Source organism: Festucalex cinctus, chromosome 12, assembly GCF_051991245.1.
Source record: "Festucalex cinctus isolate MCC-2025b chromosome 12, RoL_Fcin_1.0, whole genome shotgun sequence".
Classification (NCBI taxonomy): Eukaryota; Metazoa; Chordata; class Actinopteri; order Syngnathiformes; family Syngnathidae; genus Festucalex; species Festucalex cinctus.
Genome location: NC_135422.1, coordinates 13886749 through 13914700, shown reverse-complemented (window position 1 = coordinate 13914700; position 27952 = coordinate 13886749). Strand labels below are relative to the sequence as shown.

Genomic DNA, 27952 nt, shown 5'->3' with positions numbered 1-27952 from the left:
ATTATGAATCAAAATCCAACTTTTTTTTTTTTTATCCGTCTCGGGGTGACCATTTTACCACGTGCTGTCGACTGAAGATGACGTCACAGTTGCTCAGGCAACGAACAATCACACCTCACCTGTTTTCTGAAGCTGAGCTGTGCTTGGTTAATTGTTACCGGAGCAACTGTGATGTCATTTTCACTCGACAGCAAGTGGCAAAATGGCGGCCTTCTGATATTGATAAAAACTGCTGGATTTTGCTGCTTGAACTCATATACCACTAACGCAATATTAATCAGAATATCATGTTTAGACTAGTGGGGCTGCATAGAACATATTAAGATTTTTTTTGGGAGGTTGACTTCCTTTTTAACCATTAAACACGAATAGATTTTTTCTACTTTTGTTAGACTGCTCATTTTCATAATTTTTGTAATTCTATTTTGAGCTGACATTTTTTTTAAAGCTTTTATTAACTCATTCACTCCCAGCCATTTTCATGTTCTATTGCTATAAAAACATGGGACCTACCAATAGAAAAATGTCTCTTCTTTCATCAGGGGGAAAAAAAAAAGAAAAAAGTATGGTATATATTTTTTTTATTTGTTAGAATTAGCGTTAGAATTAGCTAAGTTTCATCATTATTCACAAACCTGTTGAAAATACTTAGAAAAAGAGCTTGTTGCAACATGGACCTGGTTGATCTCTTATACTTTGCTGCCACCTGCTGGCCGTTTTTTTTGTTTTTTTTTTGTTTTGTTTTTGGTAATAACTACCATCGCTTGCGACCACTTCAGGTCAGAAACTGCATCAAAGCCTTCATACAAAAACTCGAGCAAACAAAAACCTAAAAAACTTATAAATACGTTTTTGGGAGTGAATGAGTTAATATAGTTCAATTTTATTATTAATTTATTATATCAGTAATAGAAATCACATTGTAAAGCACTTTTTAAAATTATTATACTAGTAATTTGAAACCTTTCAAATATTTTTGCTTTGTTATTTACATTTCTTATCTTGTCTTGCATTAGTCTGTTTAGTAAACAAAACGTTCAAAACACCAGCGTTCCTTAATCTTTTGGGAGGTGGTAAAACTCGTCACTGTTTGAAAGTACAGGATGGACAAACCCACGCAGTTTGTGGGTGTGTATACTGTGAGTGGGTGTGTACATGCCCGTGTGTGTATATATATAGTGAGTATGCGTGTTGATTCAAGAGTGCAGCAGGCTGGAACAGGCACGGGTGCAATGGATACACAGCAAAAAGTTACAATACTCCGAGAGGGGTTCCTGGTGAAAAGAGTAAGTTTGTAATGAACAATTGTTGATTTGTCACTTGTGGAACGTCCTCTTCAAGTGTTATTCTCCTCCAGGGTCATCTTGTGCACAACTGGAAGGCGCGCTGGTTCGTACTGACGCCAGACAAGCTGATCTACTACAAGTACGAAGGCGGGAAAAGAGACTCATGTCAGCGGGGGAAAATCATGCTGAAGGATTGCGTCATTACGTGCCCCTTCCTGGAGTACGACAATCGACCCGTGAGTCTGTTCAATGACTTTTTTGTTTGTTTGTTTTACCACATCTGACAAGCATTGGACCATGCGTTCAATATGAGGTATGACACAATATGATTTGTCGCAAACCAAAAATTGACACTCGCTCAAAATGATATATCGTTTTTCGTTTTTTGACAAACAACATATGAGTTATGCCTAATAGATCACAAGGAGGGCTTTTCAGATTATTACTTCTTTTTTTTTTCTCGGTCAATGTGACCAGATATATCATCACTTCCCTTCCGCTGAGCCAGCTGAGTCGATGTTGAGTCAGCGTCTGCTGGAGTCATTCTGATGACATCATTCCGATGACATCATTGTTTATGGTTGTTGTTCATGCGCACACTTCATCGGGTCACAGGAAATATTTTGAAATTCTGAGTATGAGTATTGTGACTCAGATTAGATGTATAGAAAGTGTTTTGGATTCAGACATCTGATTTTTACATGTTGACCCTTTAATGTAGCCTGATTCTAAAATGTAGATATTCTATAATTTGATTCTTATTTATAGACCCATTAAAGATTTAAAGGCGTTTCCTTCCCTTTAAAATGCCTTTTTTATTTCGAAACTCTTTAAAATAGCCTGACTCTTACATATAGTTTATTTAAAAACATTTTCATATAGGCACTTGCTTCATAATGCGCCTCTTATTTTTAATAGGAGACAGGTCTGAACTGCTGGCAGCCGATTTGAGTACTTTAAAAACAAATTTGAAATGTTGACTCGTCAGACCGAAACATACTTTTCCCACTTTGTGTCAGTCAGATGAGCTATATATGGCTTTTGCTATTTCCATCAACTTTCTCAGTCTTTTGTTGCCCCTATCCAGCTTTTTCAGAATGTGTCAATTTCAAAATGGGGAAATATTAGCCAAAAATATGTTTATTAATTTGAACTGTAAATATCTTGTCTTTTGTAGTGGGTTCAATGCAGTATAGGTTGAAAAGGATTTGCATATTATTGTATTTTGTTATTTACATTTTAATAGACTTCAATTGAATCAGAGTTTATATTAATAATGAATCATGTACTATTAAAGTCGTAGCGTCATTGCTTTTCTCGCTTCCTCGATTTTTTGTTATACTACTGTAAACAATTCCAAATGATTCTTTTGCATTATGAGTCACATAGTGACCACTGACCAGCCTCGCCCACTACATACAATGTAATTGTTGCGACTTTTTCCAGTTGGTGTTCCGGGTTCAGACCAAGACCTGCGTGGATCACTTCCTGGAGGCGTGTTCCCGAGAGGAGCGAGACGAGTGGGCCGGCGACATTGCGGCAGCGGCGGACAAACTGGAGGCAGGAGCGGACACCGGCGGTGATGGGTCGCCCAGTGTCAGCCCGTCCACACCAGCTGGATCGCAGCCGCACAACATCAACCTCAGGTGAACTTGGTGTCTTAAAAGTATGCAAGACCCTTTAAAGATTTGTAAATATACATCCTTTGAAGGTTCTCAGGAGCTACATTTTTACATATGTCCCTTTAAAACAAACTGATCCTTATATATAAATGCCTGAAAATAGCACCCGACATCCTCCATTTTGTTTGTTTTATAAAATGTGTGATGTTTTCTTGTGTTGTAGCAAAGTACTGGAGGCCATGTATGACGTTCACAGCGGAATCAACATGAGCAACCACGTGGAGCAAGGACGCATGTACACAAACTGCTTCTCAGGTCACAAAGGGAGCCGCAATTCTTACATACAGATCCTTTAAATTAGCCTGGTTCTTCCTTGGAAATATAGAACATTTTAGTAGCCGTCATACTTACAGTTAAAGTGGAAGTCAACTTTAAACATTTCTTGACAACATTGTGATTAAAATTACATTTGTGGAATAAAGATGAAGCAAAATCCAGCCATTTTAAACCATGTCAGGTGGCGGCCATTTTGCCACTTGCTGTCGACTCAAGATGACATCACAGTTGTTTAGGTCTCAGGTAACAAACAATCACAGTCCAGTTTCAGAAAGCAGGTGAACTGTGATTGGTCGTTGACTGAGCCGTGAGCAACTGTGATGTCATCTTCAGTTGACAGCAAGTTTGAAAATGGCCACCCCCCTGAAATAGATAAAAATGGCTGGATTTTGATGCTTGACTCATATTCCACTAACGCAATATTCACCAGAATACCATGTTTAGACCAGTGGGGCTGCATAGAACATATATATTATTGTCAAAATAAAATTGGTAGGTTTGACTTCCCCTTTAAAATAACCTGATTTTAGCCAGACAGACACTTTAATATATTGTTACGTGTGCAGCTTTTGAAAGAGCCAGATTCTTACATATTTGAAATTAGAGTAAATATTGACCCAAGCTAATTCTTACATATAGAAACTTCGAAGTAGCCTAAAGTACTTCTTACTTGCAGACCCTTTAAATATTCTTATTTGTAGTTGCCCCTGGTTCTAACACATAGACTCTTTAAAATAGCTTGATTCTTACATACAGACCCTTTAAAGTAGCCCAAACCTTACAGACTGTTTCTTTAAAATCGCATAGTTCTTACTTACAAACCCTTTACTGATTATTGTTTTGACATTTTATAGCTACTTGGTTCTTCTATTGACCACACAGTATCCCAATTCTTACATATAGACCCTTTAATACAATTAGGCTCAGTAAAATATCAGGATTATTCTACGAAGCATTTAAAGCAGTGTGATTCCCGTGCAGGTTCTGCGGTGGTGGACTGGCTGGTGTTCATGCAGCAGGCGCTGACCCGAGCAGAGTCGGTGACGCTAGCATCGGCCCTGCTGGAAGAGGGCTTCCTGCGCACCATCGGCCTGCGGAGCGTGGAGGCACTGCGCACTGCCGGCCTCAGCGAGCTCTTCATAGACGACTCCACGGCGCTCTACAGCTTTGTGAGTAGCGAGTCAAGGTCTTGACGCCTCCCCTCTAACGTTGATGATGATTGGGTTACAATAGTTTTTGCAGTTACATTTTTTTTAACATTATAGCCATTGCAATTTTAAGTGGTGTACCTCAGGGAAGTGTTTGAGGTCCCCCTTTAATGCTCGACATTAGAAGGAGCGCCCCACCAAATGTCTAGATGAGATGTTTTTATTTTTACAGATTTTTTTTATTTTTTATTTTTTTATTATTATTTTTTTTTTACCATAAACATAACCACAAAATAGCACCATGGTTATTTTATGAAACTGTTTTGCACATCCCTCTTATTGAATCCTTTTCAAATACTTTTCAAATCGTCAGTCAGACAGCTTGAAGAAGCGAGGCTGCGTGAAGGCCGAGACCACACTGTCTGCAGTGGAACTGAGCGGTCATGTGATCAAGAGAGGCTACCTGCTCAAACAAGTAAACAAAGAAAAAAAAACATCACTGTGATAATTTTTTGTGCATTTTCATCCCGTTTTGAGTGAAAGTGTTCTTGCACAGGGCCACAGGAGGGAAAACTGGAAGATTCGACTGTTTGTGCTGCGCTCTGAACCTTCTTTCATCCACTACTACGACCCCACCAAGGTACAGAAAGAAACACTGTCTGTTATTTATTGCCTAGTAACACACAAAACACACATAAACACACACTGAGTCAGTCTGTGAGCCACTTCCTGTCTGGTTTCAGGACGATATCAGCCCCGTCGGAGGTTTCCCACTCCGAGGCTCGCTGGTGTCCTCGCTGGAAGATAACGGCGTTCCCTCTGGTAGGTCTCACTCATAAAATGAAACGCCATTAAAGTTAATTAATGGTCTTAGACAAAGCTGATTTGAAATGCCACATTATGTAATGGGCAGGTGTCCCAATATTTCTGCTCACTGCAGTTTTGAATGTCGTACCATGGGGAGGTGTCAGGAGTCCACTCATTTTCTATAATGGTTTTATAGACAGGGGTGGCCCAACATTTTCAGTTGCTGTGTGCCAGGGCAGTATTTCAATTTTAGTTGGCATGCCTCAGGGAAGTGTTTGAGTTCGGATCATTTTCTACAAAATGTATGCTCTCTTCAAGTGGAAGCTGTTGCAACTGCAAAGGCAACTTGACCACCTGTCCAAGTGTTTCTATGCACTCCAATTTTGAGAGGCGTCCCTCAGGGAAGCCTTTGAGGTCCACTTGTTTTTTGTAAATAAACAGAAGCTTGGCCAGGTGACCCAGTACTTAGTCCTTTAAAATAAATAAATAAATAAATAAATAAAATAAAATAACATATCGCCTGAACGAAATTGGATGAAATTGAGGTAGCCTTAGGCGCGTGCCAATATTTTCAGTTCAATTTTAAATGGCGTCCCTCAGGCAAGTGTTTGAGGTCCAATCATTTTCTATAAAATATACGCTTTTGTCCACTCCAATTTTGAATGGCATTCCTTAGGAAGCCTTTGAAGTCCATTCGTTTTCTATAAAATATCAGATGAATTGAGAGGGCCTTAATAGTGTCGGCATGTTAGCAATAACTCTCTAAGAGATGCATAAAAAATTGTGAGCTTGTTTAAATGTACCTAATGTTTTGTCTTCTGTCTTCACTTGCCAGGAGTGAAGGGGAACATCCAAGGGAACCTGTTCAAGATCATCACCCAGTCGGACACGCATTACTTCATCCAGGCTCCCACCAACCGGGAGAAGATGGAGTGGATTGACGCAATCCGGGAGCACACGTAGCCGAACGTGCAGCACTGTTAGAGAAAAACGGTGTTGCACAATATCCCGCCCATAGCGACAGACAGTCATGTGTAGTCATGTAGCTCATGTCAAAAGATGATTAGTATTTGAAAACTTCAACGTGTATATTTGTATTCTATCTCTGGGTGTTTTTTTGTAAGATTACATTTATTGTGAAACTGGGATTGACTGCGATTTATCATTCCAAAGTGATAGACTTTTCGGGGTCAATCTGAATTGTGAAGGAAAAGGGTAATAAGTAATATGTAATTTGGCAAGAATAAATAATCTGAATTACAAGGGGGAGATTGCAGGGGGATCTTACAATATGTTTTTGTTGCGAATACAGACAAAATATTACAACAAACTCAATATACTATGAGAAAAAAATAGTAATTTTTACAGACTAAAGTTGGAATGTTTCCAATGAACAAGTCAGATGATTACTATAATAAAATTGATATTGTTACAGAGATTTAATCATGCACCCAGTTTATTTCTTTAAAGATTAAACTTAATCTTTATTTGTGTTTGTTGTGAGCAAAAAAGCGTGACGAGTTTGGAGAAGAGGCTTGCAGCTCTTGCACCCACAAGCCCAGTTTGGCCTTTGGCATCGCGATGATTCGCAACAATGACTCTTATGGTCGTAAAATGACACCATAAAAATAAAAAAATGCAAATAAAAAAAAAACGTCAACAGAGCAAATAACAATCAAGAGGATTTTATTCCAGGGAAGTAAAGTCATACAAAGGAAAAAAAGTGCTTGGTGTTGATAAAAAGCATTCAAGGTAAATGGGTGTGACCTTTTTAAGGCTTGGCGTCAAAAGTTTGAGAGTACAGTACTTTTATCACAAGTATTTTTACAATGAAGACAAGTCCAGCTATGGCAGCTTTTGTGTGTTTTGTATTTAATACAGAATGTGGATTAAGTTGGGAAATGAATAGGTAGTTTGGTTATGAGAATTGAATCAGAATGACTGGAATACTACTAGAAGAAAAGTCAGACTTTTCAAGGTTAAATATTAAAGGAATTAAAAGGAAAAACATCTAATATTTATGAGAACAAAAAGGAGAAAAGAGAAAAAAATGTGTCATTTTTACTAGATTGATATATTTTTACTAGAACTAAGTCATAATTTCAGAAGAAAAATGTAATTTTAAGTTACAATATAATGGCACATAATAGAATTTTGCAAGAATAAATTCAAAATATAACAAGAATGAAGCCAAAGTATTATGAAAATAACATTAAAATATTGTGAAAATAATGTCATAGAATTGCGGGGAAAAAAGTCAAATTTCTATGAAAATAAATACAAAATAACAAAAATAAAATAAATTTTCGCGACATTAAATCAATATTACAAGAATTAAGTTGCAGTTTAATGAGTCACAATATTACAAAAACAAAAACAAAATATTTTGAGGATAAAATGAAATATTATGAAAATGAAGCCAAGAAATCCCCCCCTAAAAAATGTCAGAGAAAAATCGAAATATGAGAAGCGAATTGGATATAGCGAAGAAAATTTTACAATTTTATGAGAATTAAGTTGAAATATTGGGGTGGGGGGAGTTGTAAGTTTAAATATTAGGGAAAGGTAAATTCACTCAAACCAAATTGGATGATAATGTGCCATTAGGCTATTGTACATTTACAGTTTTAATGAGATAGATGTTTGTGTGGAAACGACATTCATATTGAAATGACGACTTTATCGTAGTCGTTTAATGTTTTCAGGCCTTAATTGCGCATGTTTTCTCAATTGCAACTGAATTAAGCCCTATGTCTTGAAATTCTTTTCTTGAAGATATTTTCTTGAAATTATTTTCTTGAAATTATTTTCTTGAAATTATTTTCTTGAAATTCTAACAACAACTAATAATAAATAAGCCACTGGACACATTTTATAATATTCCCGTTTAACACAAAAATCCTCAAAGGAGAAAACATTGCAATTTGGACCAGCATTGGTTTCAATTCACATTCTTCTGTTGAATTTTTTTAAGACACTGACGATCGCTACATTCAGTCAGCACGTTAGTGAAGGCACTTTGTCTTCTACAAAGTGTGACACCGTTTGACAAAAAAAAAAAACGCATCTTTCATCTCTCCTAACCAGATACACTGTCTCCGAACATCTGTTGTTTACGACAGTGGCGTCAGGTTAAGCCACCTTGGTGAGTTGGACGTCCCCGAAGATTCGTAACGCCGTCAAGCTGGCAAGCTGCGGGAGGCGGTGGGTGAACCCGCACAGAGGCTGACCGTCCACCAGGATGCGGAATTGCTGGTGCTCGCATACGATCTCCATCTGGCAAGAACGAGAGGATAATGATCATATACGATTAATAAAAAAAACAAAAAACTGTACTATAACAATAGCAATTGCAACTAGACTAAGTGCAATTTCTGGAGAAATTGCGTGGGAATGCTGAAAGCAAATTGAGAGACAAATTATGAAATTATAACTAGTGTTGTTCCGATACCGATACTGGTATCGGCAGAGGTGCCGATACTGCATAAAAACAGTGGTATCGGTATCGGTGACTACTCACAAGTAACATGCCGATACCATTAATTCCAAAGCTAATATAGGATTTTGGATCCAGCATGTTGTGTCTTGCTCGTGTAGGACATTCACTGATATGTGACATGTTCACTGCATGCCGATCTAAGATATTCTATTGGCCCTTGAATGCTCTGAACCCTTGGCAGGACAGCTTTTTCATGTTTAAAAAAAAAAAACATTAAAAGTATCGGTATGGTATCGGTATCGGCCGATACTGCAAAGCTGGGTATCGGTATCGGGAGCCAAAAAAACGTATCGTAACAACACTAATTATAACCTCCTGGTTACTGGACTATACGCTTTACCGACTGTGCCACTGAGCACTATCAGACACCTAGTAATGATGATAATTTATATGTATGGAAGTGGGCGTGGAAAGTGATACTTAGAAAAAGTTCAATGGCTGTCCAATTGAAATGAATGGGGAAAAGTTAATATTAAATGTTAAATTGTGCAAACACTGTAAGTAATGTGGAATCAGGCGTGAATTTTTTAAGCTAGTTGTAATTTGAACAATGTAAATTGGAAGTATTATGTGGGAGTTGTTATGCGGCAAAAAAGTGTGGAGAATAAAAATCACAATAACCTATGTGGGAATGCTTCAGCATTCCCACAATGATGAACGTGACACAATTTTGATGAGCATAGCTATCACATTAGCAATATCGATAATGATAGCAATAACAATAGCGATAACGCTAACGATGATGCTAACAATAATGATAGCGACAATGGACACACCAATGATCATCATATCAATAATGATAGCAGCAATAACCAAGTGAAAAAAAATAGTGATAATGACAACAATAACATTAGTGATCGTGATTGTGATAACCATAGTGACACTAATAACGAGTACTGTATGAGAAAGATGACAATAAAAATAAATAAAAAAAGTCTAATTTGCATTTTATTGTATGACATGGACATTTTTTTAAAAAAAAGTACCTTAAAAGGTTCTCCAGGTGCAAAAGGGAAGAAGGAGAGTGTGTTTTCAGCATGACCCCACTTTCCTGCCAGCCGTGCGTTTCGTTGGACCGCTTTGTCCACGAAGTTGACCTTCAACTGGAGACCCACATCGCCTTCTGACTCCGCCTCCTCCTGCTGCTGCTCCTCCTCAGATTCCTTCTGCTGAGGTGCGCTGGACACCACCACCTCAATGCTACACATACACACATGTATAACAACAGGCATCACGCACGTTCCTTACAGTGGAAAAGTCTGCTGATTGCTTTTTGTCTTATGTATATCATAAACCTATATTGCATACTTGCCTAAGCTACAGTATTTTGACCTTTTTCGGAGAACACATCAAATTCCACAAACTGACTTTTCGGATTACCATAATTTAGATGACTGAGAATTTATACATACAAAATGAAAGAAACACAATTTTTAGCAAGCACTTTGGTATTTTTCATTCATATTATGTGACCATCAGTTTACAGATGACTGTGGAAATTATGCTATAAAACTTATTAAAATAATTTTTAATTAATTTGCCTTGTACCTGGAAATTGATATTGATATTTTTAGCTGGTTAGAATTTAAATAGACTAAATAAAAAATGAAATTCAAACAAAATTTAAATGGCTCATATCTGGAAATTATATGTATTAATTTATTTATAAAATATACAATAATTCAAATTAATTTAAGAGAGAAAACACTCATGCACAGTATATAAAATTTTATAACAACAAAAACAATCAATTTAAATACATTTTCATTAAAAGTAATACACATTTAAAATAGATTTGAATTGCTATGATAATATGATTATATAAAAATAAAAAGAATTACATTGAAATTGTTGTTATTGCATTTGAAATTTGCTGCAAAATTTCTCAAAATTAATTAATTTGAAATAAATAAAAGTAATTGTAAATAATTTTGGAAAAAATATTTTGAAAAAAGCAAGATAACATACATTTAAATAAAAAATGTTTTGCCTGGTATTATAAGAAGTCACTATATTGTAATGCGTCATCATCCTCGAATCAATTAATTTTTCTGGCATTTTTCCGCATTCTTGCGCAATTTCTGAGGGAATCATAATATTCCTACGTGCTTTACATCTCTTTGGGTTAACGTCAAAGTTGTTTAGATTAAAATCACAGTTTCTTGAACAAAGTCGCATTATCTTTTCATATCAAATGCATCGAATGATTCAACTTAATAAACTGCCTCTCAATCATGCACGGACTAATGGAATTATTAAGCAAATGGAGCAATGGTTCATTATAGTTCAAGTCCATTGCATCCCTCCAATGTCTCAGTGTGCACGCCGCCGCAGCATGTGATTTGCTAATGACCACCCAAACACTGACCTCTTGGGTTTCTTGTCAACAATCCCCATCACGACCAGCTTCATCGAAGGCCGAAGGCCGCCTTTTATCTCTCCAATGTACTCCTCCTGTGTGAGACAATGGCTTAGCAGGACTGACTGTCGCTCTGCACAATCGGATGTCATTTAAGCCACCCCCCTCATCCTCATTGATCATCTCTCTAGTGCATGCTGTTTGGAGCAAAGAAAAGCGAGCATACGTACATTTCCTTTCTTGTCCTTGTCTTCCATTCCAGTCAGGGCGTGACGCAGTACTGTGGAGGTCTGGAGCGGGGATGCCAAGTGAGGAGGACTGATCATCGCCGGCAAACCCCGCCTGTTGCCATAGAGACAGCCTCCACCATTCGGTAGAAGGTGACTGGAGACAGGAGGGAATTGATGTAAAACGTATTTGGATGATTAGTTGTGTCTGGAAAAAAGCTATGTGTTTGTGCGTGTTCAAGGTTGCTATCTATGTTTTGACGTTCTTCATCATTGTCTTTTGTGCAGACAAAAATCTTTTAATCCGATGCTGCCTTCAGGTAACATGGTAATTTACATAATTTTAAACGCACGTCCCTGATTTTGTGTTCAAGTTCAGGAAAACAGTTCGACTACAATAAACATGTTTTCTTTCACATAGTTGACAAAATTATTGTGTACCTATTTACGAAAAAAAAGCCGAAGGCAGCACACAGTAATGAAAACTTGTAACCTAGTAACCTACATTTTCAAATTGAAAACATTTTTGTCCTTGAGATGGTGCATTAAATGGAACTTTAAAAGTTAACTTAACCTGATAAGACGTGACAACAACTAAAAAGAATGTGTTTGTTTGAAATCGTCACGAAATGTAATTGTTTTGTGCATATTCGTTAGTAGCAAAACATGTTGCCTTCAGTTAACCGAGTAAGCAACAGTGACAACCAATATTTTTGATCCACAAAAATACTAATAAACAAAAATGTTGAAAACATCAAACAAGATCCGAACATTTCTCTCTAAACCATTATGAAAAATACTATTTCGTAAAAATATCAAAAGATTTATTTTCGATGGAGGTACTCGAAGGTCGCATCGAGGCTCGCCTCTAACCAACCAGCTGGCTGCAACGTAGTCAGGTGATCTGCTCACGTGACCGCCCATTGACAGGCGCAGAAGTAGCTGAACGCATCAGGGCGACGAAAGCTAAGCTAAGGGAAACAAATTATGTGGTTAAACTACACAAAGACATGAGTAAGTCATTTTATTTACGTTATCTGCCTTCTAACTGTGTTGTTAGCGTAGTGTCCTTATTGATACTGGAGTTTACTTGAACTTTTAACTGGTCGGCAACGCAAGTGCTAATGCTAACGCTAACTTGACATTTGGGCATCTGCCAGGGAACCACTGAAAACCTCAATGCATTTTGATTTGAACAGTTGATTAACACTAAAATTGTTTTATTAGAAATTTTAGCTCTAAGTATAGTGTTTAGTTGGGAAAAAAAATCGTAAGGTACAAACTGAAAGCAGTAGCTTGAATAATCAAGTATGCCACTGCAGGCAAATCTCAACTTTATATATAAAGCACTCAACAACTATTGCTGCATACAAAATGTTATATACATGGAATAGAAATCATTAATGCAGTAAAACAAAAAATAAATAATAGTGAAACAAAAATAAATATCTTAATTAGGTAAGGATATGTATAAATATTTATTCCACTTCACTAGCTTTATTTTTGTTCTATTAGAACTAGTCTGTAGTATGCGGGCTCCCGAGCGTGGTACATGAAAGAATTACTGAATTAAGTGTTCTTAATTTTGGTCATTATAGTCGTTAATGGAAAGCTAAGTATTTTTTTAGGTATTATTTGTTTGGAAACCCCTTTGTAAAGAATATGCAAAGCATCTATCTAGTCACATTGTTTTTAAGTGAGTGTCGTATTTATTTCAGGTCAAGAAGGTGCCAGTGTCCGACGTGGTCTTCGAGAAAGTTGACCTCTCTTAACCCCTTGCCCGCCTTGCCAATCCAAAATGGAGCCAGTGACCACGCACCCCTTCGGCTGCGAGGCCGAAACCTCGCTGCGGGACCTCTTCGACTACTTCAAGCGGTGCTTGAGGTGCGGCGAGTGGGAGGTGGCCAGCGCCTGCGTGCCGCAGTTGGTCGCATCCACAGGAGGCATCTCGGAGAAAGTGCGGGAGATTATCAAGGCGGCCGTCTGCCATCCTTATCATTTTAAGTGAGTCAAAGTGGCGTGTTGCGTTGATATTTTCATGCAGTCTTTGGGATTTATTGAACGACAAAATGGCATGTTTCTAGATGGGAGTCTGTGGGCAGTCCACACAAGCTGGCTTGGTTTTGGCTGCAAGTTTTGGAGCAACGCACTGAAGAGCGGGTAACTAACAGAACGTCTGACATATCCACTGAGAGTTTTTTTGGAATGTTTTTTGAATGACCTTTAGTTAAATAGTTCATTGAATTCTTGCCTATTAGCGTGCGTTGTGGCCTCAACAATAAGATAATCGGTGCCTTTTGGGTAGTCATTAATAATTTAAACAAGTTTAACTTGCCTGCCTTTTGACTGTAAAAAATACGGACTTTTTTCAAACTTTTTATCTGGAGTATTTATCTGTAAATAGTCTCAAATTTTATGTTGAAAACAAGCGACTATCCATAAAAAAAAGTCAGATATAAAAAAAGTCATGAAAATTACTGCTGTTTTTCTTAAAAAAAAAAAAAACTTTCAATGAATCATGAAATATACAACTTTTTTGAATAATGCGACTTTTTATCCAAAAATAGTCTGCTGAATTTTTTTTTTTTTTTTTACCTTTTCTTGAAAAATGTGACATCTAAAACTTCTATTGAAAAATATAACCTTTCTGAGGAAATCAGACTCATCTTTTTAGAAAAAAAATACTTTCTATTAAGAAAAAAGGACAAAAATCGCCACTTACTTTGAAAAACAAAATGTTTTTTTTATAACTTAAAAAAAATTGAAAATTTCAATCGTTTTTCTTTGAGAATCAAACTTAAATTAGAAAAAAAGTGAATCAGATTTTTTTCCCCCCTAAAATATTACTTTTTTCTTGCAAAAAATACAACCTTTTATCTAAAATAGATTAATTAATTAAAAAAAAATCTTTTCGTTGACCTTTTCACGTGAAATTGACATATTTTTGTTCCTTTTCAATATTTTTGAATGACCTTGAGTAATTTGTTTAATGCACTCAACCCAAATACTGTTTGTGGCCTCAACAATATACAAGTTATTCATTGAAGTTGAAATAATTATTGAAAAGGGGAGTATTTGTTTACTCAACTTGCCTGTGTTTGACTTAAAAATTACAAAGAAAAGCTGTTTAAAAAAAAAAAAAAAAAAAAATTCAACTTTTGGTGGCTATAGAGTGCACACACCCCTGTTCAAATGGCCAAAAATCTTGTCTGAAAAAAAATAAAACTTTTCATTAAAACAAACTATACTATATTTTATGTTCACTATAGTTTGAAAAGTAAAACATTTTTCCTATAACAGATCTGAATACGGTAAAATATCCCAAATATGACTTATGTTCGCTGAATTGATGACGATGGTGAGTCATGTCTGATTTTGATTTAATCCTCTATGACAGGTCTCTCCGAGTGTCAGAAGCGAGTTAGAATTTTTGCTGCTGCTGGAACATCTGTGGTCCGAGGGTATCGAGGAGGTTCTTCTCCAGGTGACACTCGTACCTTTGCCATATGAAGTTATTCAAATTCTCTTTGGATGTGTTGGTGTGTTCATCTTCTGACTATGTTTCAGCAGAAGGTGCATGAGGCGTTTGCAGGCACTAAAGTTTCAACTTCAACACATGCCGCCGTGGAGCGTTGTCTGCATATGCTACTGAAGAAGAAAAGGCCCCGACTCGCACAGACGCTCACTTATTTCTTGCAGGTAAAATTTGTGTAAAAGCAGAAAAAAATTATAGAATGGATGAATTAATAGGATAAAATGTTGATCTCGGAAACATCCACCTTTATTCATGTATACTTGATAATGATCTGCAGTATAATTTTTCCACATTATAGTGGGATTTTTTAATGTTTTTTTTTTACCTAAAAATGTATTAAAAAAATATATACTTTTTTTCCTCCCCAAAAAGTTTTTTTTTTTTCCCTAAAACATTTTTTTTTTTTTTTAACCTAAAAATACGTTTTATCTTGTAAATAAATTCAATATTCACATATAATTAGGACATTTTTTCACAATATTTTGGAAAAAAAATACAACTTTTTACATTAAAAAAATGCTTTTTTTCCTAAATGTTTTTTTTCTTCTTAATTTTGACTTGATTTCACATCTGATTAGAGTTAACTGAGATGGTGAATAACAGTTTCGTGCTTTATGTCTTTTTGCATGTTTTCAGTGTTTATCTTCAATCATTGTGGGAATGCTGAAGCATTCCCACATATGTTGTGATTTTTATTCTCCACACTTTTTTGCCACTTTTTTTTGCCACGTAACAACTCCCACATAATACATACAATTTACACTGTTCACATTTCAACTAGCTTAAAAAATTCATGCATCCCGGGGTGTATATCGTCTGATTCCACATTACTTACAGTATTTGCACAATATAACATTTAATATTAACTTTTCCCCATTCGTTTTCAATGGTACAGACATTGAGTATCACTTTCCATGCCGACTCCCGTACATATAACTTACGGTCATGACCAGGTGTCTGATACTGCTCGGTGGCACAGTTGGTAAAGTGCATTGTCCAGTAACCAGGAGGTCATAATTTCATATTATCTCTCAATTTACTTCAAAAGCATTCCACATGCATTCAAATCTTAGCATTCAGCTATTAGCATTCAGCTTTCGGCATTCCCACGCAATTTCTCCAGAAATTGCAGTTAGTCTAGTTTACAATGTGTTTGGAAACAAATCTGACTTCACTTTGCAGATTTCTTAACCAAATAAAATGTGACAGTTTAAAAAAAACCCATTTTTTTTATCTCAAAATAAACATTTTGTTTAAAAAATAAACAATTTATGTCCTTTTTATGAAAAAAAAAATATCTTTTTAAAAAAGGATTTTTCAATTTTTGCCTTTTTTTCTGCTCATCTTCTTTATCCACAGTCAAGCATTGACGACGCATCCCTGCAGCATGTTTTCATCCTCCATCTGCTGAGCAAACTGGGGAAGCCTGAGACAAATCCCGAGTGGCAAGACGAGTGGATTGAGGAGATCTATTCCGTCTTGGCTGTGATGCCATGGAGTCCATGTGGAGGTAGTGGCCAGTTGGAGGCGCTGTGCGAGACGCTTTGGGCGTCCAGAGGCGGACCCCTCAAGGAGGAGCGGGTCCTGAGCTCGCTGCTTCGGCCGCAGAGCGACACGCTCGTTTCGGCCTATTGCTCGTCCGCACTGAGGCTGCAACGGGATCGTCTGTTGAGGAGCGCGCCCCACACGCAAGGTGCTGCCAAGCCAACTCATCAATCATTTCGTCAAAAGTTTTGTAAACTAACAGCGTTTTGTTTGTCATCTTAAAGCTCCCCTGCCCGAATCGGAGAAGCTGGCCCTCAGTCTGTGTTGCCATGACGATCGTCCGTCCGCGTGGAAGATGATCTACTTTGAGTGCCTCAGCAGTGGGAAGCACTTCCTGGAGCAGGTCTTGGTAGGTGATCATAGGGTTTGGTAGAGAAAATCTGCAAGTATAGTAAATCTGCATATGCAAATTTGCATAGTGACAGTTATTTTTTTTGGGTCGGCGGATGAACCCTATTATCTGTTATTCACTGAAAATATCGGCTATTTGCTGATTTTGCACTCAGGCCAAATCAATAGAAATATTACTCTGTTTTTTTCCTGTGTACAAAATCCAGAGGTGTCCACCTCCACCTAATTTGCTCCCCACCTCCACAGCCTCAGCCACTGATATCGCTCGACACAACACTCCAGCTGTGTTGATTGAGCTTGGCATGAACGTATTTTAACTGCAGTTGCAGTGTTGCGCCATTATGGAGGCGCTATATCAACAGAAGTGCACTGGAAACACCTGAAGCAACAACCGAAGAAGAAATAGCTTTCTTTTTTTTCCTTTTTTTTTCTTTTTAACTTTAAAGCGATACTTGACTCATTGATCCATTTTCAGCAGTAAAAAGTTAATATTTTGTCTATAATTAATGTGGTAACTTCATTATTTTTTCATGTACAATGAATACCTTTAAAAACAAATTTTTCAACTTGCTGTTGACTGATGATAAATCACCTGTGCTGAGGAAGTAGGTAACGACCTATCATGGCACAGTTTACTGACCAAACCCAGAAAACAGGTGAGCCATGATTGGTCGTTACTTACTTCCTCAGCACAGGTGATGTCATCATCAGTCGATAGCAAGTGGGAAAAATAGTTTTTCAAGGTATTAATTGTGCATGAAAAGTGATGACATCATCAAATTCATTCTGGACAAAATATTAACTTTTCACTGCTGAAAATGGCTCAATGAGTCAAGTATCCCTTCACAAAGGAATTTTTCTACTTGCTGTCGACTGATGATGATGTCACCTGTGCTGAGGAAGTAGGTCACGACCAATCATGGCTCACATGTTTTCTGGGTTTGGTCAGTAAACTGAGCCACGATTGGTCGTTACCTACTTCCTCAGCACAGGTGATTTATCATCAGTCGACAGAAAGTAGAAAAAAAATACTTTTGAAAAGGTATTAATTGTACATAAAAAATAATGCAGTTACCACATTAATTATAGACACAATATTAACTTTTTACTGCTGAAAATGGCTCAATGAGTCAAGTATCTCTTTAATGTACCAAAGAAGAAACCGATGATGAAGCAACCCTAGCGCACGCCCATTTCCTGATTGTGAGGCAGAGGTGGCGAGCTCCAGCCATCGCCAAAGTTATAAAAACACAGTATATACAATAAATATGATAGTGTTTTACAACAACCCTGAACTATATTTACAGTTTAATATGTATTTGTGGATGAATTTTTAATGATTGTAGTTTCAAAAATGACAACAATTAATGGCAACTTTGTATTCATATAATTTCACATTTCTAGTCCCTGGTCATAAAATGGCTGCAAGAGGGCAGCCCATAATGTTACTGGTCACTGCTGCGAGTACCGATACCTTAAAATAAGACTGGTATTGGTGCCGATACTGATACCTGGTATCGGTAGTCACCCATTATTGTCAGGTTGATACCACCGCTGCCTCAATTTGAGCCAGGAAAAACCCTTCAATGTTATGTTTACCTCATTTTATCTGTGTATGTGATGTCCTGTTGTTGGCAGTCCTTGAATGCACCTTGTGTGCCGTCAAAAGTGAAATTATGTTTCTACTACTCTCCTAATACTAATACCGCGTAGTCTACTTTAATGTTACAGTTTGTCTGTATTAGCAAACATGTATTATTGTGTGTTAAGGCCGAAAGGTGACCTTAGCACAGTGCTTCTCATTATTTTTTGTTACACATCCACCAGGAAGAAGAACATATTTTACCCCTCCCAATTCTCCTCCACAACTATAAATAGTATAATTTGTCTATAAAATTGTTGTAAGTACACTTCTGCAGAGGAGCTAATACTCCTTAATACTTAATACTAGGTGACGGCGCTGGACTTGATGAAACACGAGGAGTTTTCTCAACTGAAAGACATGTTGCAGTCGGAATTCCAGCCTCTGTGCCGTCTGCTGCTGTTGCTGGGATGGACGCATTGTAGTAGTCTGAGCTCAGCGCACATGCTGCTCGACGTCCTCCATCACCAACAGGTCAGAAAAAAGACAATTCGCAATTGTGATAAATGCAAACTTCAAGAAAAGTAAATTAACGGGTTTTTTTTTTTTTGTTTTCTTAAGAGGTCAGCTCATGACTCAGTCCTGCACGACTTTGCCAATGTTTTGTCCTCCCAGCTTGGAATACTGGAATGGTGTAAAAAAAACAACCCGTAAGTATTTTCAAAAATGCATTTTGCTTTGTTTGTCTGCTGCTTTTTATTGTTTTTTTTATTTCTTTATTTTATTTCTTGTTCGAATATATACCTTTCTCATTTTTCCTTTTCCTTTAGCTTAATAAAAATGTGTAATAAAATAATTTTACGTACTTAATTATTAACTTACTGTCACAATATCAATAAAAAATACCAATGTGGTTGCTTCAAACAATTTCTAAAAAAAAAATTTAGTCTGAGTTCATGTAATCGGAAAAGGTTGCATTGAGTTAACTGGATTCTTGTTTGTGAATTTGTTGTGTTTTTACCTGATTTCCAAAAGCTATCAAATGCGACTTGGGCAAATCTGCTATTAGGCTAATGTTCTATAAAATTGTGTTGACCTATGCCTCCATTTGCTTCCTCACTTGTTATGTTGGTGGGCGCAGAAGTGTTTCCTCGGAGGCATTGCTGGGCCAGCTCCACAGCCTGGACAATCACTCGGCCCTCTACATTCTGCACTCTTTGACTCCGCTGGCCCACTTTGAAGAGCGCCACATTCTAGATCTGCTCCAGCAAACCCCAAATCCAGCAGGAAGTCAGTGTGCAGCTCTTTCTTCATCACCCTGTCACCTGCGTTTGGTCTTTTTTTTTGTTACCGCGTTTTGACTTTTGTCCCGCAGGCGACGTTGAGGCAGTCTTGAGTCCTGCGGCGCAGAGAAGCGTCATTCTGTTCCGCGGCTTCTGCGCCATGAAGTACGCCATCTACGCTCTATGCATCAACGCACACAAGAGCTCAGGATGTGGCCAATGTCAAGCCAAGAGACAAAAAGCGGCTTGGGAGGGGACGGACCCAAGTCTTGCTACCACTTCATCAGGTTTGCACCATCAATAGTTGAAGGCTTGCTCGCTTGCAGTTGGTTTGCATTTCTTCCATTATTATTAACTAGGGGTGTCAGGCGATTGAATTTTTTAATCGTAATTAATTGCATGACTTTTTATGTCTGTTGTAAATGTACAATAAAATATTTTTTCAAACTTTTCATATTCTTAACATAAAATTGAAAAAACAATGTAACTAATAGAAATATGGCTGCATCTTTTAGTCATTGATACAGTAGTTTCATAATTCACATTGATTTTAAATTACAAAGCTATACTGTACTGTAAAAAAACGTGTGTGATATTGATTTGTGTTGAGCTCATTTTTCTGCCACTAGATGGCATAATTGCATTTTTAAGATTTTGGTGACAGCTCAGTGCATTTTTCATTTCATATTAATGCTATCTAGTCTTTAACATGAAGTACCGGTAACCTGTGAAATTCTGCACATTTTTAAAATTATAAAATACAACTTAACCCCAGTCTCCGCAAATATATACATTTCTATTAAATATTTTACTGCCAAATTTTGATGTGGACTTGTCTGCTGCATTGCAACTGACCCCAGTAGAGGCTTTCCAAGTATGGCGCGGTCATTAATTGTGCATTAAAAAATTTTTGTGGGGTTAAAGGATAGGTTAAATGTGCGTTTAACACAAAATTAACACACTAATTTGACAATACAATATCGTGATATCGCGATATTAAAACTGCCACAATATATCGTTGTCTTCATGTCACGATATTAAAAGCAGCACAACTGTTAAATAAAAGTCAGGTTGATTTCCATTTGTGCAGTACTAGCACCCTCTGATGGCTAGTTTTGTAGTGGTTTGATTTTCGCAAGGCATGTTTTGGCCCTTCTATGTTTAAAATCCATGCTAATGGTCAGATGAACGTAATATGCTTGTGAACTGAGTTAATATGTGGAGGAACTCAATGTGTGCGTGCATTAACAAGTAAGTGTCGCAATAGTAGGTCTTATTAGAGATTGTAGATTGTATATAATATGATATCCTGATGTTTGGATATTGTTACATCCCTAATAACGCAAATAACGTAAATAGCACATTTCCTCCCACTGAGTGGAATAAATGCACATTAATGACTTCAATTGTTCCTTATTCCCCTTTTAGATTGCCAGTCACTGTTCCAGCACTACCTGTCTGAGTGCCAACTGTGCTTGGAGGCCATGCCCGCCATGTTCCGCCTGGAGCTGCTCGAGAACATCTTCTCACTGCTCTTCCTCTCTAGCGCCGACTTTTCTGCACAAAGCCCCAAAGATGCGACCATGACAAACCCGTCGTCGTCTTCATCTGAAGCGATCGAGACTCAAACCGAGGAGGACCGCGCAAGTGTCCCTCACTCGGACCCAGATCTGTCTCACCTGGTCCGCGGCTGCAACGGCTTCCTGGCAGACGTGGAGGCCATGGAGGGTTTCCTGAAGCTGCTCAAAGAGGGCTTGGAGGGCATGTGTGTGGTGGGTGAGCAGGAGGGACAGGAGACGGGGCGAGCACTGCCCAGGGAGGCGGAGGTGGCGGAGAGCGTAGGCTGTTCTGTGGCGCCTGGGACCTTCAGCGCCCGCCTGCAGAGGTTGTCCAAACGCACGGCCGAGGCACAGTGGAGGCTGCAGATCATCACTAGCAATCAAGGCAGCAGAAGCGGTGAGATGCGAAATACAATTTGAGTATTTTTGTAGTCTGCGGCAGTGATTCCCAGCAAACACAAGTCAAAAATTAATTTGTATTACAATAAACAATATCGGATTGATCATAGATCAATGTTTTTGGTCTTATAGGTTAGGCTTTGTGGACTGCACTTTACAATTAGTAAATAAAATATACATACAGGCGTACAATATATTGAAACGAAAGTTTTTCTTTGACCTTGTTGCATGTACATTTGTTTGCAGAGGTGGGAGGAGATTATGCAGACGCTACGTCCGTTCCCAGCTGGCTCATCCCCGCCATGTTGTCTCCTCCGGAGTCTCTGCTCATGTCCTGCATCCGGCGCGGCAACTTCATGGAGGCCCATCAGGTCACTATGGCAACGAGCTCGGTTGACGACGACTGAATCGGTCCTTGCTTCACCCATTCAATAAATGACCCACAGGTATCTCTGGTTTTCGACCTGGAGGCGTCGGCCTCCAGTGGCGAGCTGGCCTTCATGGAGCGCTACAAGGAAGTGTTGGTGGAGCTGGGCCGAGTGGAGCAGAAGATGGAGAGCCAGTCCATGTCGTCGTCCTCTTCATCTTCTGAGGGCTTGGGCCCCTCGGCGGCCGGGACGGCGCGCAGCCGGCTGGGCAGCAGCGGGCTCTCCACCCTCCAAGCCATCGGAAGCGCTGCGGCCGCAGGTGAGATGTTTAGGTGTACCTGAGGAGTTGGATGACATGTGGATATCGTGAATCTCAAGACTAGAATTGGAACCTGAACAACATGTAAGTTCATGTTTGGCATTGGCTTACTTTTAGATTGTTTTAAGTCAGTTTTGGTAAGTTGTACTTTCAGTTAGTTTTAGTTTATTCCAGACATTTGCAAAGAGACAGAAAATGGATGGTTAGTTACTTCTGGTTTAAGTTATTTATTATTAGTTATTTTGTTTGTTTTAGTTGTTGTTGTTTAGTTGGGCTAATTTGAGTTAGTCTTCGTCAGCATTGTTTTAGTTTAGTTTATTTTGTTGATAATTAGTTTGACTTAGCTTTAATTATGTTAGATTTTTTGGATTAGTTTTACTTGTGTTAATTGATCTCTTATACTTTGTTTTAGCTTGACTTAGTAAGTTTTAGTTTATGAGTTAGTTTTTGTTTGTAGTAGTTTTGGTTAGTTGTATTTGATGAGTTATAGTTTTTTTGGGGTTAGCCTTTATAAATTTTGCTTCGTAAAGTTTAATAAGATCTAATAGTTACATTTACTGCAATTGGCTGGCAACCAGTTCAGGGTGTACCCCACCTACTGCCCGAAGCCAGCTGGGATAGGCTCCAGCCACCCCTCCGCGACCCTTGTGAGGAGCAAGCGGTTAAGACAATGGATGGATTGATAGTTAAATTTAATCGGAACCGTAATTAGTTTTAGTAATTTTAGCTTTTGTTTTTTGGTGGGGTTGTTTTAGATTGTTTTAGTAAGTTTTTGTGATTCATTAGTAGTTAGTTTTGTTAATTTGTTTTACTTATTTCTTTTAATTAATTTTCTTCTTGGTTAAAGTGTTGATAGGAACTGAGCCTTGCTGCAAATAGCGAAAATCCGTGAGTAGCTGACACCCCCCTAAAAAAGGTTTATAATTGTCCATAAACTCCATAAGAAAAGCAATACTTTTATTTTGATGCTTTCCGGCTAAATTCACCAAAGTTAGTACAAAAACATCAGGAAAGCAAAATGTTTATTTTAGAGCTTTGGTCTGAGGTAAAAAATAGCGACAAGGTGAGAAAAAAAAAAGTCACATAATAGGTGAATCTGCGAATGACAAATATGCAGGGCAACATTGTAGTTGGTTAGTTGGTTTTTGTTATTTAGTTCGAGTCAGTCAACATAAGTCAGATAATGGATGGATGGATGGATGGATGTACCTAATGTTGTGGCCACTGAGTGCATCTTGAAATGGTTCAAGCAACATTACTGTTACAAGCTAACTTGTTACCCTCAATGTGTACTTGTTTCCCGTTCAGATTGATACTCAAATATTGACTTATTCATATGTTTGGTCTTGGCCTCCCCCGCAGGTGTGGCATTTTACTCCATCTCCGACATAGCCGATCGCCTCCTCAGCACGCCTTCCCACCCTCTCCCAACGCTGCAGGAGGGCTACTGGACCAGCCGGTATTCATCGGAGTCATCCGGGCTGGTGGGCAGACTACTGGAGGAGCTCAGTCCGCCCGCCATGGCCGCCTTTGACCTTGCATGCTGCCACTGTCAGCTTTGGAAAACGTCTCGACAGCTGCTGGACACGGCCGAGCGTCGCCTTAGCAGCAGCTTGGAGGCTCGTGGTACGCAAGCCACTATAGTTTGGTAGAGCTCTCTTAGAACAGTGGTTCTCAACCCTGGTCCTCGAGTACCCCTCCCTATCCAGCCTGTCTTCCATGTCTCCAACAGCCGACACAGGTGTTTCAAACGATCAGCTAATCAATAAGATGTGCATGAAGCCTGTAACGATCCTCAGATGTGTTGGCTGAAGGAGACATGGAAAAACTGGCTGGATAGGGGTACTCGAGGGCTGGGGTTGAGAAACACTAAAAAAAAAAGAAAAATCAACTTCCAAAGCCAGTTTCACTTCACAACAACCTCAGTATCCTCCAAAAATTGTTAAGACAGGCACCTTTTTATTTGTTAATTTCTCTAATTCTTGCCGGAAAATGCACAGGAAGTCTGCCATTTTTGTTTGAAGCAGGCGTTTTTGTTTGGTAACAACCACTACCAAAATAAAACCAAAATTTATTGCGCTTTTAACAACAGCTGTAGCTGTAACAAAGCACTTTATAGAACGCGTGAAATAAAAATGTAACAATACAAACATGAACTCATTTGCTCCCAAAAATGCATAAATACGTTCTATGTTAATTGTTTTAAGTGTCCCAAAGACCTATTTATACGTTTTTTATGGGGTTTTTTTTTTATGCTAGAGTATACAGAAGGCTTTGATGCAGCCTCTCAAATCCAAAGAACCATTGAAGAAATGGTAGTTATTGCACAAACAGCCAGCAGATGGAAGCAGAGCAATTTACTCACAATTCTAAATAGATTTGTGAATAATGATGAAACTTAGCTATATTGTAATGCTAATTGCTGCAAAATGGAAACAGATAGAAATATACTTTTTTTCCTGATGAAAGAAGAGACTCTAATCTTTCTTTTGGTAGGTTCCATGTTTTTAGAGCAATAGAACAGAATATTCTGTGGGCCTTGCAAAATCAGTCAAAATCCAGTACAACAGCCAGGAGTGAAGGGGATTGCTTCAGTGAAAATGGCTGCAAGTGAATGAGTTAATAAATCAACAAAAAAAAAATGTTTTCTCCATCCCTATATACTTTGACTGAAGTGGTTATAGATAAATAAGGAGTGACTTAAAGGATCAGAGATATGGTCACAGCATGCACGTCACGTCTGCTAGTGCTTAATTTGAAAGTGAAGAAGCAACTATGTTTAAGGTCATGTCTTTTTTTTTTTTGTCATCATGTGTGGGTAAAGCATTATGATCAACATCTGCTTTCCCCAGGCATGCGAACAGACCCCAGAGAGCCTCATCTCGAGAACATCAGTGGATTTCCTCTGATTTTACAGCAGATCAGCAAGATTCTGAACCATCCCACAACTAGTAAGAACTCAGTCAAGATGTCGGGTGAGTCGACAGTGTCATAAGGCTACTTCCTGCCAAAGATTGCTCTTGATAGTGACGGTGTTTTTAGAGGGTGCTGCTGGAGAGGAGCAGTTGTTGGCCAGCCCGTTTGGCTGCTGCATCCAGGAAGTACTTCTGTGCTGCCACCCGACGTTGAGTGAGGAGTGCATCTCCGCCCGACTTGCTCTGATGCAACGTTTAGAGAGTACCCTGCATGTCCTCAGCTCTGCCACCGATGTCGCGGGTCAGTATGGTCATGATACATGTGAAAATGGGCAAAAATACTTGAGGCCTCTCTAGAAATAGTTTGTAATTGCCTTTACATACCACAAGCTGGCGACTTCACTTTGTGCTTCCATCGTCAAAAGTCACAAAGGGTACAGTTAGGTTTGTCTACAATCAAACAGCACAATTTAATTCAACGCGATGCCACAGAATCGAATGGCTAGCGCTTGAGACACTGCAGTTACTTGATTGGTGGACACCGAATAGAAAAATGTCTGTTTCTTTGTAGAGGGCATCGCAGCATCATCAAGCTCCCTCGTTGCGTTGCTGACGGAGCAAGCCAGCCTGAAAGCATCCGAGCAGGACTCTCACCCGGTGCGCTTCGGCATGAAGCAAGTCCTCCACTCCCTGGACCAGTTGTGCCCCTTCGAGCCCAATGGAGACCTGGCCAGGCCCGACTTTGTGTGCACGTTTCTGCACTACGTCGACACACTAGCGGCCGTGCTGGTGCGCAGCCTCGGATCAGAAGGTTTGTGGTCGATTAAAGGTGATCCAAGGAGAAGCTATTTTTTTTTCTTACTCCTTGCTTCTTTCAGACCAGACAAGTGAGGTGAAGCTGGGGAATCCGTTGCTGGTGTTGCTTCAAGCTCCATCGCAGCTTCTCTCCTATCTGCTGTTTGAGCGACAGGTGTCTCCTGACAGGTATTCTTGCTCTCAGCAAGCTTGTTGACTTACTTATATTTAAATCTATGAACTTGTTTCTATTTTTGTTTGTATTCTTAATTTAATATTGATGTTTTAGATTTGTTATTTTACTATTTGTATTTTTTAACATTATTATATTATTAATTTCTGTTACAGTGTTCCCTCTTATCGTGGGTGTTACGTTACAAAAATACCTGCGATAATGGAAATCCGCGTTTAGTTTAAAAAAAAAAACAGTTAATTATATACATTTTTTCGTTTGTTTTTTCATTTTGATATGATTTTTACTTTATTATAAATGCTTTTTCATTCATCATATGTTCTTTTTTTCATTTACATTCCTTTTTTTTTCCATTATTTTTTTTAATACAAACTTATTACTTATAACATGATTTTTCATTTTGTATGATTTTTAGTTTATTATGAATGTTTTTTTCCTTCATTTGTTTTTTTTTTCCATTTACAGTCATTTTTTTTCATTAAAAGTATGTTTTCTTTTCATTTACTTATTATACGGCACAGTATATATTTTCTATCTCCGGAATGCAATGTGGAGCGACGGGACAGACACGGTTGGAAAGGTGTCCGCACATGCCCATATGTCCCCAGTAGGACATAGGGTTGTTGAGAGATACGGCTGTGCAAAGACACAAAAAAAAAAAAAGCAGGAAAAAAAAAGCAAGCTGTATTATTTTAAACTATATTAAAATATGTTTTACTTTTATGAATTAATTGCAAAGCATTTAACTATTATCAACTTAATTTGTCATTGTTGTAAAGCAACACAAATAAGTTGTAAATAAACTGTTGACTGTCTAGGCTGCTATCGTTGCTGCGGGAGGCGGGGCTTGGCCTCAACGTCCAGCAGGTGATCATCCAGCGATGCTGCAAGGTCCTACATGTGGGGACAACGTTCCCAGACCAGGACCAGGATTCCATTCATGCTAAGAAAGACGACACTGTGTTCAGTGTGTCCGCTTTGACTTTGTTGCTCCAACACCACGCTGGGGAGCACGCATCCACGCTCGCGATGGCCGCACTTCTGTGTGACACCAGCTCCGAGTCCATTTCTTCAGAGGACACCTCCACCATCAGCTCCACCTCCTCCGCCAACCTCTCTGCCTCGCCAGCCACCCCCGGCCCATCATTTCTGCTCACACCATCAGCCCTGACGTTCCTCAAGTCTCGCTCGGCCTTGACGGCGGTTCTGGTGTGTCTGAGTGCATCCAAAGGGGAGGGCACTCGCTCTCAGCCCACGGGCTGGTCGGGATACTTCCGTAGTGGGCGTAAGGAGGCGTTGCTAGACGGCGAGCAAATCTCCCGTGAGGCCAACATGCTTCTCCAGGCCTTCCCGGTGCTCCGAGCGTATCTGGGCGTCATGGCAGAACCCGTACTGGGCCCCTCCTTTTCTGACGGCGAGGGGCTCGGCGCATGGGTGTGCGGAAAGCCCCTGGTTGCCCTCCTGCTAGCCGGGCCTCGGGAGGAAGCCGCCCGCGGGGTCGCCGCCGACGCCTTCCAGCAGGCTCTGGCATCCAAGGATGTGGACCGAGCTCTTCGGGTGCTGGAACTTTACGGGCCTGACTGCAGCCAGCAGGGGGAGCTCAGGGATCGCCTGCTTGCCTGGGCTGCCTTAGGGGGTGAGTTAAAATATTAACCCATTCACTTGCAAACATTTTCACAGAAAATGTCACCTTGCCTCCCGACTGTTTTACTGGATTTTGGCTGATTTTTGCAAGGCCCACAGAATATTGTGTTCTCTTGCTATAAAAACATGGAACCTACCAAAAGAAAGATAAAGGAATATTTCTATCTGTTTCTGTTTTGC

General features: G+C 39.0%; 3 protein-coding genes across 3 annotated transcripts in view; 2 read left to right on the top strand and 1 right to left on the bottom strand.

Annotated features, from left to right (window-relative positions):
- The first annotated feature begins 13 nt into the window (after positions 1-13).
- Positions 14-7460, top strand: plek2 (pleckstrin 2). The gene is made up of 9 exons (XM_077538641.1): positions 14-1286; positions 1358-1522; positions 2733-2932; positions 3132-3223; positions 4226-4413; positions 4766-4867; positions 4949-5032; positions 5136-5214; positions 6035-7460. Exons 1-9 carry the CDS (start codon positions 1104-1106, stop codon positions 6160-6162), a joined length of 1221 nt encoding a protein of 406 aa, XP_077394767.1. The 5' UTR covers positions 14-1103; the 3' UTR covers positions 6163-7460.
- Positions 7461-7513: 53 nt separating this feature from the next.
- On the bottom strand, positions 7514-11591 carry LOC144031463 (galectin-related protein B). Its single transcript, XM_077538640.1, has 4 exons — positions 11288-11591; positions 11067-11152; positions 9685-9898; positions 7514-8475 (listed from the first exon to the last, which is right to left on the bottom strand). Exons 1-4 carry the CDS (start codon positions 11381-11383, stop codon positions 8332-8334), a joined length of 540 nt encoding a protein of 179 aa, XP_077394766.1. The 5' UTR covers positions 11384-11591; the 3' UTR covers positions 7514-8331.
- A 595-nt stretch (positions 11592-12186) lies between these two features.
- zfyve26 (zinc finger, FYVE domain containing 26) overlaps positions 12187-27952 on the top strand; it is a 33357-nt gene continuing 17591 nt past the window's right edge. The window contains exons 1-20 of the mRNA XM_077538994.1: positions 12187-12298; positions 13003-13288; positions 13369-13444; positions 14682-14768; positions 14855-14983; positions 16179-16512; positions 16589-16713; positions 18667-18831; positions 18919-19007; positions 19439-19587; positions 19673-19867; positions 21009-21536; positions 21785-21909; positions 21985-22225; positions 23588-23851; positions 25078-25200; positions 25268-25441; positions 25712-25951; positions 26019-26124; positions 26947-27764. Of these exons, the coding sequence (XP_077395120.1) occupies positions 13083-13288; positions 13369-13444; positions 14682-14768; positions 14855-14983; positions 16179-16512; positions 16589-16713; positions 18667-18831; positions 18919-19007; positions 19439-19587; positions 19673-19867; positions 21009-21536; positions 21785-21909; positions 21985-22225; positions 23588-23851; positions 25078-25200; positions 25268-25441; positions 25712-25951; positions 26019-26124; positions 26947-27764 (4174 nt within the window). The 5' untranslated portion in view covers positions 12187-12298; positions 13003-13082. The remainder of the gene's footprint in view (positions 12299-13002; positions 13289-13368; positions 13445-14681; positions 14769-14854; positions 14984-16178; positions 16513-16588; positions 16714-18666; positions 18832-18918; positions 19008-19438; positions 19588-19672; positions 19868-21008; positions 21537-21784; positions 21910-21984; positions 22226-23587; positions 23852-25077; positions 25201-25267; positions 25442-25711; positions 25952-26018; positions 26125-26946; positions 27765-27952) is intronic.

Excerpts from the sequence above, each read along its gene's own strand:
- plek2 (XM_077538641.1), top strand. The coding sequence starts at position 1,104 with ATGGACAAACCCACGCAGTTTGTGGGTGTGTATACTGTGAGTGGGTGT. Across the intron at positions 2,933-3,131 it reads CCGCACAACATCAACCTCAG|CAAAGTACTGGAGGCCATGT; the intron begins GTGAACTTGGTG and ends CTTGTGTTGTAG. Across the intron at positions 4,868-4,948 it reads GAGGCTACCTGCTCAAACAA|GGCCACAGGAGGGAAAACTG; the intron begins GTAAACAAAGAA and ends GTTCTTGCACAG.
- LOC144031463 (XM_077538640.1), bottom strand. The coding sequence starts at position 11,383 with ATGATCAGTCCTCCTCACTTGGCATCCCCGCTCCAGACCTCCACAGTA. Across the intron at positions 11,153-11,287 it reads ACAAGGACAAGAAAGGAAAT|GAGGAGTACATTGGAGAGAT; the intron begins GTACGTATGCTC and ends TGTCTCACACAG. Across the intron at positions 9,899-11,066 it reads GTTGACAAGAAACCCAAGAG|CATTGAGGTGGTGGTGTCCA; the intron begins GTCAGTGTTTGG and ends GTGTATGTGTAG.